The 15831-nt window shown below is 37.0% G+C and overlaps 1 protein-coding gene across 6 annotated transcripts in view; it reads right to left on the bottom strand.

The window, feature by feature from the left end:
- The window catches only part of RGS22 (regulator of G protein signaling 22), a 139170-nt gene that overhangs the window by 41370 nt on the left and 81969 nt on the right, over positions 1-15831 (bottom strand). For all 6 annotated transcript variants that reach the window (XM_055546529.1, XM_055546526.1, XM_055546527.1 and 3 more), the window contains 4 exons: positions 5425-5619; positions 3403-3495; positions 1455-1627; positions 380-542 (listed from right to left, as the gene is read on the bottom strand). In XM_055546529.1, coding sequence (XP_055402504.1) covers positions 380-542; positions 1455-1627; positions 3403-3495; positions 5425-5619 — 624 coding nt within the window. The remainder of the gene's footprint in view (positions 1-379; positions 543-1454; positions 1628-3402; positions 3496-5424; positions 5620-15831) is intronic.

The raw sequence follows: 15831 nt of genomic DNA, 5'->3' as shown, positions 1-15831 counted from the left end.
TCTACCTACTGAAAGATGCAAGGACTTTGTTCATCTTGTTTGCCATTTGTTCTGGCACCTAGAACAGTGTCTGGCATTTTACAGGCACCCATATTTGCTGAATGAATGGGTGAGTAATGAATGATAGTTAATTTTATTCAATAAATCACCTTAATAAATAACAAAGTTTTAATAATATATAATACTTTAGTTTTAAAGTATCTCCCACATTGCAGACTTTTGTAGATTATTATGAATACCTAAAAAAAGATATCAGAAGTATCTAACTGATAAGTCATAAAAGCAAAAGAAAAAAGATGACTTTCAGGTTGTTAGCAAAAAGAAATAAATTACTAGTTTTCATACTTAAAATGTAGAAAATATGCTTCCATGTTAATACCTGGTCCTGTTGATACACAGAAGCTGGACTGTTGGGCCCCAAAAAATATTTTTTATTGAGGTATTTGTTTTTTATATATATAGATTTTGCCTCCCTTTGCTTTCGATCTCTGTAAGTTATTCTTCGGAACTGTTCAATGTCTGTCCAGCACATAAGGTCCATGCTAAAATGAAAACAAAGTACAGCCCATCTTATTTCTTTCTTTCAAACACCAAACAAGTAATTGATCTGACAGAACTTAGAAAGTGCTGTGTTGAGTAGTTAACACAACTGATTAGACCATGGAACTAATGAGTACAATACTGTGTCCCGTCTTGGCTAAATATATATATGAATACAAGGAAGAACCTACCACCATACTGGTAGGGTCTCAGAGTTCTTCCATTAATGATGGACTAGTATTATCAATTTCAAAGATGGAAAAATTCCCACCTATTGCATGTCTATTTGGCAACATGTTAAATTTAGAATAATTATCATCACAAAAAAGGGAAACTATATACGTGAAATTTGGCTCCCAGGTCTAGCCAGTTTTTCCTAACTTGGGAGAAAATTATTAGAGAAAAATATGATGACTACTTCACTTTATATTAGATAAATGTGTCATAAGGTACCAAGATTCTATGCAGAACTACAATGCTTCATGTGTGTATTAACTAACAAAAGCCACAAAACAGTACAGTAATTTTAACAGCTTAGTGAAATACAAAAGAGAAGCTTCTCAGAACTAGTAATCAGAGCACTTGTCTAGAAAAACACAAAAGAAAGAAAAATCAAAATAGGGAAAAATGAAATATACTGGTGTTTTAATTTAGCCAACGCTAAAAGTATCAACAAATACTGTTTGACCACTCAAAATAACATTCTGGAGGCTGCTATTATCAAAATGCAATTCCCAACAAAATGTTAACCATATAGGTTTCAGATAACTATGCTCATTAATTTTTACAGAAATGGGTAAAACCAAGAATCAAAACATTTTTATCATATGTTAAATCAAAACAAGCAGCTTAAAAAATAAGTAGCTTAGAAAATTGTTTTAAGCGAGAAATTTTAAAATGATTACGTTTCTCACCTTGAAGAATGAGCCTCAAGAAACTGACGGAAATGTTCAAACTCCAGTTTGTTGTTAAGCAGTTCATTAAAATTAAAATGCCTATATTCTTCAGGAACCATATTCCAGTATTCTGTTTTTTTAGAGACATGAGCAAGTGGTGAAATACCAGTTCCAATTTCACAAGTAGTGTCCTAGTGAAATAATACTTTTCATAAAAATCTCTTAAATACAACAAATTACTTTCCAAAGTTAAACAAATAAAAATTAATTATCAGGCCAATGGCATTTATCAATTCAATGGTAGAACTGGGTAAAGAATCTAGAATGTGATTCTAACACGTCAAATTCTGTTCTGGTCCTTTCCATTCCATTCCCTTCTTTTCAGGAACATTAGTAAACATTTAGTATATACTTGGTTATAAAATATTAATCTTACTATTTTTGTTGGTATAGAAGTCGTATGCCTTTTGTAATAAAAAGAAAACAAACAGCATACATAGTACCACCATTCGGAGATAACCACCACATTTTCATGTGTATCCATCTGGTCTTTTTTTACACATAACATAGTTTATTAAATATGGAAATAGGGCTATACAACTATGTGTGGTTTTGTAACTTGGTTCTTTTCCTTAATAACAGATCATGAATATAAAACATTATTTTACCTATAAAATTCTTTAAGTTATAGAGTAATACAAGATACTTTAGATGTAATCACCCTCATAGAACAGTCAATTGTAAGTTATTTTTAAGACCTCTGATGCTTCATGAACAGTTTATAAGCCCTTCATGGCAAAAAGCTAGCGAGGCTTATTCTTTAGAAATCCTTCCTATGTAACTTGCTGAATAATTAATTCACTTTCCTACTTGTTTTTGAAAAACATCAGACCATGAGATAAACTCCTATATTTAAAAAATTTTAATAGGTAGACGTATTATGAATAATATAAGTTAAAAAAAATTTTAAGATATAACTTTATAATATACTATCTTCATGAATTTTTATGTATCCTTTCCAGATATTAATTAGTGGAATTTCAAATAAAGAATTTCTATATGTATAAGGCAAAATCATGAATATACCTAAAAAATAACTTTACTATCTGTGTAAAAGTTTAAAAGAATAAAGATTTCAGATAGGTAGAAAGTAGAAAGTAAAAAATCATCTGAAATCTTGTCACTCAGAGCTAACTATCTTTAACATTTTGATGAACATTTTTCCAAATAGCTCTCTTTGCATATATGTATACAAGTAGAAATGCATGTATAATTTTATATGAATAGGATTACATCATACCAGTGTTTGTTCCCCACGTATTTATATAATAACATGTCCTCGGCATTTTCCATGTTAATAAATATGAATCTAAACTGTCATTTTTATGTAGCTACACACATTTAACCTTACAGCCTTATGGATCTATCATGGCTTACTTAGATAATCACAGATTTGTAAATTTATATATCAAAATAACACCTGACTATCATAGTCAATCCTATGATCTTTTTGTTGACTCCGTTAAAGCCTTTCCATATTTTTCTTTCTTGTTTTGCTTATTGCTGTCACACAACACTTCCTTTTCTGTTTGGAAAACTCAAGTTAATTCTTTTTGTAACTTGACAACAAGTAGAGTTGCTTCCATACAGAAAATAGCTAGTAACATCCAAAGGAATATAACGTGGCTTGAAGACTCTAAGGCAAATGAGTATCTTGGCTCCCCACACGACTTCATCTGCTTTCTTTTTCTGGCTTTGTTGTTAAATAACGTGTCAGTAAAATGTGATACCTGTCATACGCAGCATGTTAGGCAAAGCAGCAGCAGAAAATGGAACTGCCTGCCCCCTACTTTATCATACATGAGCTCCTCAGTCAATGATCCCTATTCCCACACACCACCAATACATGCAGTGAAAATCCTCTCCAGGTTGAAATGTTTGTTTTTCTAAGTAGAGAGTTTCTTACCTCAGCTTTCTTGAAAACTGTCTCTTTATGCAAAGCCTGTAGCTTTCTCAAGTATGTGGAATCTAGTTGTCGAGTTTCTTCCACCAGCTCCACCTATAATAAAACAATAACAAAGTTTGTAACATCAAAAGAATGTGCATTATGAAAAAGTGGGGAAAGAATGCACAATTTGCCAATAACAGTGGGCTAAAGAACAAATACACTTGCCAATAAAGTAAGTTAGTTTGGAGGCAAAAGCAGGAAGACCTACATAGTGAAAAACATTAGTTACAGCAAAGTCAGACTACAAATGCACATGATAAAACAAAAGATGCATACATTTCTATGTAATGATTCAATGCATACATTTCTGTGTAATGATATAATGCATACATGTCTGTGTAATGATATAATGCCACCAAAGACCATTCCTCCTTTCTGGATACCCCATGTGAAATAACAGACAATGCAAACACATTGGGTGGGTCACATTCCCAGCTTCTATTCATTATAATGGGATAACAGTCATGAAGTTTGGAGAAGGCAATGGCAGCCCACTCCAGTACTCTTGCCTGGAAAATCTCATGGACGGAGAAGCCTGGTGGGCTGCAGTCCATGGGGTCGCTAAAAGGCAGACACGACTGAGCGACCTGACATGAAGATAGGCACAGCTAGCTTTAGGGGACCAAATAATCCACAGTCAAAAAAATGATGGGACTGTACTCAATCATGAAATTAAACCTCACAGTAGGACCCAGCCTTCAGCCTGTGTGCTGCACTGCTTTACACCGTCAGGAGAACAAGATCATTTTCCATTTCTCTACTGCCGGCAAGAATCAGTTTGGCTGACGGAGAACTTCCTGTATTTAATATTTAATTTTGGTTAAATCTCGTTGCTCATCCTTTTTGGGAAAGGGTCCACATAATCCAGTCAGCCGAACTTTTACAGAGGTCCTTTGGGCTGAATTTAAGAAGCTTGTAGAATTAAGAGAAATTTACTTTTCCTTTAAAAAAAGAGCATATAATTTGTCCCAGGCATTTCATAAGAATCACGGCTAATGCCGAAACTTCTTGGTGTTAGGGAAGTTAGCTATAATTCTAAATTACTTTTAGTCATCGTGGGACCATATCTCAGATTCATTTTGCTCTATACCATATACTGTATTTAAATCATGACTGGAGAGAATTTTTCAAAAATTTCATATGATATCCCAATATTCCTAGTGTAAAACATGCACGTCTGTGGTAGAAAGGATGTGAATATTAATTTTTCAGGACAAAAAGAAATCAGGAATGAAATTTTCATTATTTTGGTCAATGAATTTAATAAGTCATTGTGTTGTATTGGTTATAATTCAATAAGGTAAGGGTACATGCAGTAACTTAATATCAAAAATACCCACAAATGGCTTTCATTTGTGATTCAAATTAATCTTCCACCCATCAATAAGAATAGTGAAAATACTCAAGCACCTAGACTTAAAATCAGCTCTTTTGGAATGAAAAAAGGTGTGTTGGCACTTTTCTCAAATCAAGCAGTCTGACCTGATGAACATCTGAGAGTGCTTTAAGTCACAGAATGTGTTTTCCACAATACATATGGAATATTTACATTTTCCATGGGTGTAGTATTTACTGTAACTCATCCAGAATAAAAATACACAGGCTCCATTAATCAAAATTATTTAAAGCCACTGCTGAGAAATGACAAGAAATGACAAAACTAGTATATTATCATGCCACATTTTACTGGTTCACAAGAATCCAAAACTCAGATTTTTCTCTGCTGACATATTTGTAGACAGAATTAAAAATGACATCAATTTTCGCCTTTTGTTAGGAGACAACAGGGAAATGGGGAAAAACTAAGTGAATCAGTACTTTCCCTGCCCCAAATTTGTGTCTGCCCAAATCTTAACTCTGAGTTCCTGGCCCATGTGAGACCTTTTCAGCTTTTCTCTCCTGCAAGTTAACAATGTTGCCTATCATCAATTTTGCAGTAAACCTGAATGGTTTACACACAGCTGATCAGTGCCACGATACCTTTCTGTAAGCAACTTGGTCTGATTTTATCATCTTTGTCCAAGGCTCAAGAAGGAGGAGGAGGATATATTCTTCTGCTGCATCAAAAAGGTCTTCAAATGGTGGTTGTATTTTCATATAAATTTCTCTTTTCTTTTCCTGTTGAAGTCCAATGTCAAGAGTGGCTGAAGGAGCAATGTATGTAGCAAAAAGATACTAAGGGAGAAGGGGGAGAAAGGAGAGAATATTGGAAGAAACCATATGGTTAGTAGATTCCTCAGCAAGGGCATTTTCAAAAGGTAAGAGAAGGCAAACTAGCTCAAGTAATTTCTTTCTTGAAAGGATGTGTAAAACTACTTAAGACAAAGCAAAGACTTTGCTTTTCATTTTCTTTTCCTATTTCTTTTTTGGCAAATAGTCAACCAGTCAGTGGATCTTGTGTAAGAGTACATGACTTGAATATTCCTTTTTTTTTCTCAGGTTACTACTATGTGTTATTATGATTGATTTCGGGTTACGCATCTCCTTTTCCCCTATGTTCATGACATTTCTAACACATTTGTGCTTACTTTACAAAGTAGTTTGAAATACCGTTTTGGAAAAAAGAGTCAAGAATACACCAGGGCTGAAAACTGGCTATCAGTGTTCTAGCTCTGGAGACTCAACAGACTACCTGCCTCACCAACCGAGCTGCACTCTCCATTAGGAGTCCAGTGCTGACGGACATATTGCTCTTTAAGTCTTATATATTTGCCCTAACCCATGCACCTTTTCTGCTTGATAAACTCTGAATTATTCTTTAAAAACTGATATGGATTTATCCTCTGCTAGGAACACATCACTCATATCCTTCTCTCAAGATCATACTTTCTACTAGGACACCTATCACACTACAATGTAATTATATATTTATGTGTCTTCTCTTCTAGAACAAGGTCCTTGAGCGCAAATATTGTAGCTTAGTTTTCTGTGATTCTCCAACTCCTAAAACTGTTCTTGGTAGAGAGTAGATGCTATAAATGTATTGATTCCACAGAAAAGACTAATCATTTTTGTCTTGGAATAGGGAAGGAAAAGGTTCAGAAACCCTTCCAAAAAAAAAAATAAGCTTCTTCCTTAATCTTTAATATGAATCTTTATGATGAGTTGGAGTAAGTCAGACAAGAGAAGGGAGTTGATGATGGATAATTCTAGAAGAAGAAAAACATGGCCCAAGGCATGGAGACCTGAGGAAGTTTTATAACCTATGGAGAGAATCTAGGCTTCAAGTAGATAACTGGCTAAAGGAAAGAGGAGGAGAAGGGGGCAACAGAGGATGAGATGGTTGGATGACATCACCGACTCAATGGACATGAGTTTGAACAAACTGTGAGAGTTAGTGAAGGACAGGGAAGGCTGGTGTGCTGCGGTCCATGGGGTCGCAAAGAGTTGGACATGACTTAGTGAATGAACTACAACAAAAAAAGAGGTAGAATAAGAGAGGATGCTATAAAGGGAGATAAGCTCCAGAGCATGGATATGATCTGTTATCTTTTGGTACTTTGAATTTTTACCTGAAGATATAAAATGAGGAATCTCTGAGGAGTGACATTATTAGGTATGAATTGTAGAAACAAATCATGGTGATATCATATGGATGAAATGGTTTGAGTAGATCAAACTTTAAGGCAGCTTGGAAGTTAAAAATTTTAATAGCCAGACAAAAAATTATAGGCCACCTTCATCTCTTACTTGCTTTTTTGCAAGAGCCTCCTAACTGGTCCTCTCAGGTTCTGCTTTGCTTCCTTATGGTCTTTTCTGACCACAGCAAACAGAGAAATTCTTTTGTGTATCACTCCTCCATTCAAACTCTCTAGTGACTGCCCATCTCACAAGTACAGCAGCCGAAGTCCTTATCAGTACCTATAATTAGAGTTTGGGGACGTTTCTCAGTGCTGAGAAGACAGGGATTATAGTTCAGGACCTGCCAGTGGAGAAGCCCCTGTAAATACCACAGGCTCTCAAAACATCCTAAGAGCAGGGGTGGGCCAGATACACACTCTGGCCTAGAGTCTTTAAAGTGCCAAGTGAAAATAACTGCTAACCTGTAATTCTATACCTAGGAAAAAGTTCCCCTCTAAAATGAAAAGAAAATAAAGATGTCATAAATCAGTAAACAAAACCAGAATTCATCACCAGCAGACACGCACTAAATAAATACAATAAATTAATTAAAGGAAGGCCCTGGACAAAAGCAGGATGGAACAGAGAACAGCAGAAAATATAAATATTTAGGGAAATACCAATGCATATTGATTGTAAAATATAATAATAATGAATAAGGTCAGAAGAAACAGTAAAAGAGCCTAAGAAAAAGAAGTCAGAATTGAAGGTTCAGAATTCAAGTGCAATTGAAATGACCAACCATGAAGCTCGCTATAGGCAGAAAAGCAAATGAGGTTAGAGTCTGGGTAGTAATACAGTAACAAGCAGGCAGGATATCAAAGAACTAGAAGCAAAAATAAAGGAAAAGCACATGTAAATGGTTAAAAGGGAGGACCACAAAGTTCAGTATATAATAGGCATTCAATAAATACTTGCCAAATAAATGAATGGAAGATAGTGGTCTCAACTGAAATTATAATCTGAAAGGGAAATTTCAGAGTTCAAAAATTTTAAGCTGGAGTACTTCCAAATTATCATGAATTTTGGTATATGGCAATCCCTATTGTAAGCTTAGAAGAAATGGAGATAAAAGACATTAATATTGGGTAAGTTAAGGGAACACTCTAGCATATACATTATAAGGATTATTTGTATGGATGTTGAAAAAGCTTCAAAATGAGAAAAGAGAAAAAGTAGGGAGAAATTTCATGAGTCATGTATTGAAATTTTCTAGGAAGATAAAGAGAACTTAAAAGATCTTTAGATAACATTAATGAGGTTAAGGAGAGGGGAAATGAGAAGACAATAGACTTCAAAATTCTTGGAAGTTATTAAAAGATGAGACCAGAACCATAGCAGAGAACATCTTTTTCTTCCTAAGTGTTGTGAAAGACAAGAGAAGAGGCATACTTAAGAGTCATGCTGGATATTCTATTTAGTTAGAAATAGTAAATTAAATCTGCAATCTGGAAAATCCCTTCCCTAAAACATAGGTTCCTAGCCTGCTGGATTTAATAGTTCAAAGTGAACCATACTCTTCCAAATGATTCTAAAATATTCAAAATGAAAATTTCTTCATACATACACGACAATTTTTTTCTAACCTTGGGAATTGTTTAGAAGAATGACCTAAATCTAACTTGTTTAATAAGCTAAGACTGTATCAGATTCAAATCTACTCTTAAACTTTTCTAAATTAGAAGTTTTAAAAAGTGTACTAATTAAAATAATGTCTATACTAAGGTTGGAGAAGGAAATGGCAACCCACTCCAGTATTCTTGCCTGGGAAATTCTATGGACAGAGGAGCCTGACAGGCTGTGTCCATGGGATCACAGTGAGACAGGACTGAGCAACTGAGCACATACTAAGGCAAGTTAAGAAACTAAGACTAACTTGATCAAATTAACAACATTGAAAATATCTCCAGAATTTGTTTCAGTAATTTCAGATTTACCCAAAGGAAAGTAACCTTGACTCCCCAAATTACATAAGTTAAAATCAGTTCTTGGGGACGTCCCTGGGCGGTCTAGTGGTTGAGAATCCACCTTCCAATGCAGGAGACACGGGTTCATCCCTGGTCAGGGAACCTGGGGACTGAGATCCCACATGCCCTGGGGCAGATAAGCCTGTGCACTGCATCTACTGACCCACGCACCTTGGAGCCCAAGCGCCGCGGCTAGAAATGCCTGTGCATCACAACTAAGATCTGATGCAGCCAAATAAATAAATATTAAAATAAAATAAAATCACTCCCTATTTAGCAAAAAAAGAAAAAAAAAGTTTTTATTATTGGCACAGGAATATCTTCTAATGACAAAATAAAGCAACTTCTTTGTCACTGGGTCAGCTACATTCAAAACTGTAGTTTAAGAAGACTGACATGCCACATACCAAACTCTTTGTATAGGCATCAGAGCGATCCCTTTGATTTAAAAGCATTAACGGTGAAGGGGATAAAGTACAAAAGCAGCTGAAATGGTGACTCCAGTAACAGTGATAGAAGTGGCTGTCAGCTTCTGGAAGACATCCAAATCACTTCCTTCCATTCCCAGTCTTGCCTTCACTCCTAGTGTCTTTTAAGATCTACTACTACCCACAGTCCTATAAGAGACTCTATATGCCGTTTATATACTCTATCATACCTTCTGGAATTTTGCCTTATGATTTTCTTCAGAATGACCTTCACTTCTCCTTGTTGTTCAGTTGTTAAGTCATGTCCATCCGACTCTTCATTACTCCATGGATGCTGGGCTCCTCTGTCTTCCACTATCTCCCAGAATTTACTCAAATTCATTTCCATTGAGTCAGTGATGCTATCTAATCATCTTATCTTCTGCCGCCCTCTTCTCCTTTTGCCTTCAGTCTTTCCCAGCATCAGGGTCTTTTCCAATAAATCAGCTCTTTGCATCAGGTGGCCAAAATACTGGAGCTTCAGCTTCAGTTTCAGTCCTGCCAATGAATATTCACGGTTGATTTCCTTTAGGATTGACTGGTTTGATCTCCTTTCTGTCCAAGGGACTCTAAAGAGTCTTCTCCAGCAACACAAAACAAAAGCATCAATTCTTAGGTGCTCAGCCTTCTTTATGGACCAGCACTCACATTCATACGTGACTAGGGGAAAAACCATAGTTTTGACTATATGGACTTTGTTGACAAAGTGATGTCTCTGCTTTTTAATATGCTGTCTAGGTTTGTCATAGCTTTCCTTACAATGAGCAAGTGTCTTTTAATATCATGGCTGCAGTCACTGTCTGCAGTGATTTTGGAGCCCAAGGAAATAAAATCTGTCACTGCTTTCACTTTTTCCCCTTCTATTTGCCATGAAGTGATGGGACTAGATGCCATGACCTTAGTTTTTTGAATGTTATGTTTCAAGCCAGTTTTTTCACTCTCCTCTTTCATCAAGAGACTCTTTAGTTCCTCTTCACTTTCTTCCATTAGAGTGGTATCACCTGCATATCTAAGGTTGTTGATATTTCTTTTCTCCTGGAAATCTTGATTCCAGGGCTTCCCTGGTGGCTCAACAGTAAAGAATCTGTCTGCAATGCCAGAGACATGGCAGGAGACGTGGCAGGAGCTGCAGGTTCAATCCCTGGGTTGGGAAGATCCCCTGGAGAAGGAATTGACAACCCATTCCAGTATTCCTGCCTGGAAAATCCCATGGACAGAGGAACCTGGCAGGCTACAGTCCACGGGTCGCAGAAGAATCAGACATGAGTCAGACACAACTTAACAACAATAACAAATAACACAAGATGTTATTTGTTATTGATTCCAGCTTGGGATTCATCCAGCCCAGCATTTCCCATGATGTACTCTGCATATAAGTTAAATAAGCAGAGTGACAATATATAGTCTTATTATACTCCTTTCCCAATTTGGACCCAGTCAGTTATTCCATGTCCAGTTCTAACTGCTGCTTCTTGATCCACATACAGGTTTCTCAGGAGACAGGTAAGGTGGTCTGGTACTTCTACCTCTTTAAGAATTTTCCACAGACTTGTGATCCACACAGTCAAAGGCTTTAGCATAGTCCATGAAACAGAAGTAGATATTTTTCTGGAATTCCCTTGCTTTTTCCATGATCCAATGAATGTTGGCAATTTGATCTCTGGTTCCTTTGCCTCTTCAAAACCCAGCTTGTACATCTGGAAGTTCTCTGTTCACATACTGCTGAAGCCTAGCTTGAAGAATTTTTAGCATAACCTTGCTAGCATGTGAAATGAGTGCAATCGTATGGTAGTCTGAACATTATTTGGCACTGTCCTTCTTTGGGATTGGAATGAAAACTGACCTTTTCCAGTTCTGAGGCCACTGCTGAGTTTTTCACTTGACCATTTACTATATCAACAGCACAGCTTCCCCTCTGACCATTATTCACCAAGCTTTGCTTTGCTCTTGCACAGTCTGCAGCTTCTTCTTGCCTCTAAACAAATTGTGCACCACTACTCTCTTACGTAGCTGGAACTGAAGGCTGGCCAGCATTTCACCCACACTCTTAAAATACCCTCAATTCCTCCCACCTCAATCTTCTGCTTTGCCAAGGCTCAATTCTGGGTCAGCCTAATAATTTATTCATTTTTCCAATTCTATCCTCAAGAACCCAATAAAATCTGTGATAATTGGTTCCATTATAAATAGACTTTAAAAAACAAAAGCAACAACAAAACCTCAACTGGGACTGCAGAGCTTGGCAGAATTTTGTTTATTTCTCAACTCTGCCATGCTCTTTAAAGCTCTCAACTGTACCCTTATGCTTCTCCATGTTCAGTGGACTTTATCTTCCACTTAACTGGGAAAACCACTGGTATGAATGTCCTCAACTTTCCTCTCAAGAGCTTTCTTCAAAATCTTTATCTTTCCTCTGATGTTTCAACAGACTTCTTTCCAAGGCTAAATTACTCATTTGTGCTCTTGACTCCACTTTCACAGAACACTGCAACACCAATTACACCCTTAACCTACCTTTTTATTGATATCATCTCTTTTCAAATGCTTCAAAGGTGTTCAAGCAAAGCATCGCTCCCCTTCTAAAATATTTTCCCTATTTTGTCCACCAATATCACCCCCTTTCTCTCTTTCCCTTTCCTACAAAACTTCATCCTTCCTTTTCTCTCATTCCTCCATCTATTGCAATCTGGTTCTCATGCCAATGAAACTGATGCCCAAGTCCTCAAAGAACTACATAACTGCCAGTTCAATAGTTTCCCTCCTTAATCTTCACCCTACTTGACTCCTTACACAGCTTTAACACTGTTGAATCTCCCCTGCCTTCAACACTTTCTCCAAATTCTCTGCCAATTTCCATTCTTAGGCTCCTGTGTTGATTCCTCTTTATCCATATCTCTGCCTCCTGCAAAGAAGTCATTCTTTAAAGTCCTATGTTCAACTTTTAATATATTTTCTTCTTAATTCACATTCTCTCAGTTTCTGACACCTGCCAGGCACTCTCTCAAAGGACTTGGGTGCTCGATGACTTCTCTGTACTCCACCCTCATCTTCTCTTCCCCTTTGCTGAGCTTCTATTAAAAATTTATCCTGAGGGACTGAGTCTTCCTTGACTCCTGAAGTCTGGCTTAGGTATGATTCTTATGTGTGCCCGTAGGACCTCTATCTGTATGTTTCTCCCACTGCACCATAAACTCTGTGAAGACATATTTGATCTCCTTTATTACTGTATCCCTACCAGCTACCATAATGCTAAATTTAGAATGAATGAATGAATGAAAGACTTCATCCATTCTCATAGACTTAACAATCAACTCTATGTGGAAGAGACCCAAATATATACAACTTTAGACCTGATTTCCTTCCTGAACTGAAAACCTTGGCTAAGAGCTGTCTACTTGTTATAACTACATGGATAGCCTATGGACCCTCAAACTCAATGACTGAGTAATAGAACTCACTATCTATTCTCCCAAGCCTCTCTGGGTTTCAAGTATTCATTACTTAACATATCATTACAGAACAGTCTTTGACCTTTTCCCACTTTCCTCTCCTCCCTCTCAAATGCCAATCCTATACATTTAATTCTCTACACTAAAACAATGAGAAACTGAGAAGTATAAAAATATAAGGAGGAAATAAGGGGCAGCAGTTCCATCCCACCGAAAACAATAAAATGCTGTCTTCTGGTCAAGCTCAATCAGACCGTTTTCAGGTCACTTCCTGCTTCCTGACCTCACACTCATACTGTGCTCTATAAAGCCACAGGCGTCCATGTACACTTGCTATTATTGTCTTTCGTCTGTTTTGTTCCAGTTTTACTGGGATATAATTGACCCATAGCACTGTAAAAATTTAAGCTGTACAGCATAATGATTTGAGTTACATATATCATGAAATAATTACTACAGTAACTATTAACAGTAAGTTAATATCCATCATCTCAGATAGAAACAAAAAGAAAATAAAAAGAATTTTTTCCTTGTGATGAGAACTATTAGTGTCTACTCTCTTAATTTTCATATATATTATATAGCAACATTAACTAGAGTCACCACGGTGCATATTACATCCCTAGAATTTATTTATCTCACAACTGGAAGTTTGTCCTTTTTGTCCACCCTCATCCAGTTTTCCCTCCCCATACCACCCACTTCCGATGACCACAGATCTGATCTTTCTGTGAGTCTCTTTTTTTCACAAATGATTTAACTGCATATCTTAGTGTCTCAAGGAGCTACAGTTAGGGTGCCATGTGACTTCATTCTAGTTTAAGCCTACTGTCCTGGTATAATTATTACTAGTTTCCTTTTTATTTTCAAAAGAATCCTGGTTTAGATGATAAATTATATGGTCTCTCCATATTTAACTGTCACCAGTTTTATAAAATTAAAGTTTCTCTGAAACAAGATTCCCAGAAGTGCTGAGCACTTATTTAAAGCTAAAAATAAAGAAAGGCAGAATATTCCTTTCTATGAAACATGCATCTGTCTAATTTACAATCATATGAACTGAATAGCTGAAGCTACTGAAGCTATGAATTGACTATCAAAAGCCAAAATCCCAAAACTGGAATATTTTATGTGAAAGTTGGATTGAAGCTTTACAGACTTCCCCCTATTAAGAATAAATGCTCTAAATGAAAATCTTAAAAGGAATTTTAAAACATTGCCCCTCTCTGATCATACCTAAACCTAGGTATTTGCCCTCCCACTTTTTGTTTTGTTTTCTTGCAGCTAGTTTATCAGAACATTGTTCATTATCACCTAAATAACTTTTCTTTGATAAAGTATCAACCCCTGCTATGATAATCCTAGCTAGCATAATGATATCTTCTAGCATATGATAATCCCCTGCTAGCATAATCCTGACGAGTAATACACTCCCCTCGCCTTCCAGATTCTTTACCAGTTTTATTATAAAATCACAGAACTCTAAGCCTTAGAAAGGGGTTGGAAGTCTACACTGTGCACTTTTATTGGCTTCCTTTGAGGCTTGGTCTCTGGTCTCTCCCTCTTCCTCACCTCCCAAGGTGGGTGGGGACAAAGATGGTTAAGGGGGTAAAGAGAAGAAAAGTGATCTGTCAATCCTTAATAAGGCCAAACAATAAGTCTATAGTACATTCAACTTAATTTTGCCATTAAAATCTGAGAATGTCTTTCTGTGTTTCTAATAATCCAGAGATAATCTTTAGGTGGATAACTGACCAACTGATAATATATAACAAACACAAGGGATACAATCATATATATGAAACAAAATTAAAAAGTTAACACCTTTTGTTGTTTAGTTGCAAAGTTGCTCCTCTGCCCATGGGATTCTCCAGACAAGGACACTGGAGTGGGTAGCCATTTCCTTCTCCAGGGGATCTTCCCCAACCAGGGATCGAACCTGTGTCTCCTGCATTCACAGGCAAAGTCTTTTCTGCTGAGCCACCAGGGAAGCCAACAACACCTTTAAAATCTCTATAAAGATGGTGCAAATCATTTTTAAGTTGATGTAAACTGACTTTAAAATGGAATATAAAGATTATGGTTTATTATACCTAATAAACAATATAGTCTAATTATGGGTTAGAAGCGGCTTCCCTGGTGGCTCAGATGGTAAGGAATCTTGCCTGCAATGCAAGAGACCTGGGTTTGATTGCTGCGTCAGGAAGATGCCCTGGAGAAAGGAACAGCAACCCACTCCAGTATTCTTGCCTAAAGGATTCCATGGACAGAGGAGCCTGGTGGGCTATAGCCCACGGGGTCGCAAAGAGTCCACCACAACTGAGTGACTAACACACACATATGGGTTAGAAACTCACTGTTTAAGAATCCTGGATCACTTGCTTTTTTATTGGCCACCCAGTTTGTCCTTTCTAGCCACTGAGGAAATAACAATGTAGCTAATGTTGGAGGAGAAAAAGCTCCCTTCATATCAGAGTCAGCTACTCTGACTCACATTAAAGCTGAGATTCACTCAAGGCACAGCTGTGGCCTACATGATTCCAATTTAAACACTAACCTGTGATGCTTTAACAACCCAGCAGGGAAGTTTTTGAGAAGGGATACAAGCACTGCCTGTCTGTGATCAGACTGCCTGGCACTGCACTCAGCATGGCTCTCTCTAGACCTCATCTCTCCTGGAGACACTCAAAGGTTATGTAATCAGGAAATGCACCACGGGCGGCTTGCCCGGCCCTGCTCTACACCTGTGTCTGTGACTCACTCTCTTGGCATCTGTATCGGATATGGGGGAAAAAAATCAACGCCTCCCCCTGAAACATGTCTTAGGATCTTGAAATTCTGGAAGTTAATTTTCTTGTTTAGCTAAACTCTCAAGCCTATGAT

Source organism: Bubalus kerabau, chromosome 14 (assembly GCF_029407905.1).
Source record: "Bubalus kerabau isolate K-KA32 ecotype Philippines breed swamp buffalo chromosome 14, PCC_UOA_SB_1v2, whole genome shotgun sequence".
In the NCBI taxonomy this organism is placed as follows: Eukaryota; Metazoa; Chordata; class Mammalia; order Artiodactyla; family Bovidae; genus Bubalus; species Bubalus kerabau.
This window is presented reverse-complemented; position numbering and strand designations above follow the sequence as displayed.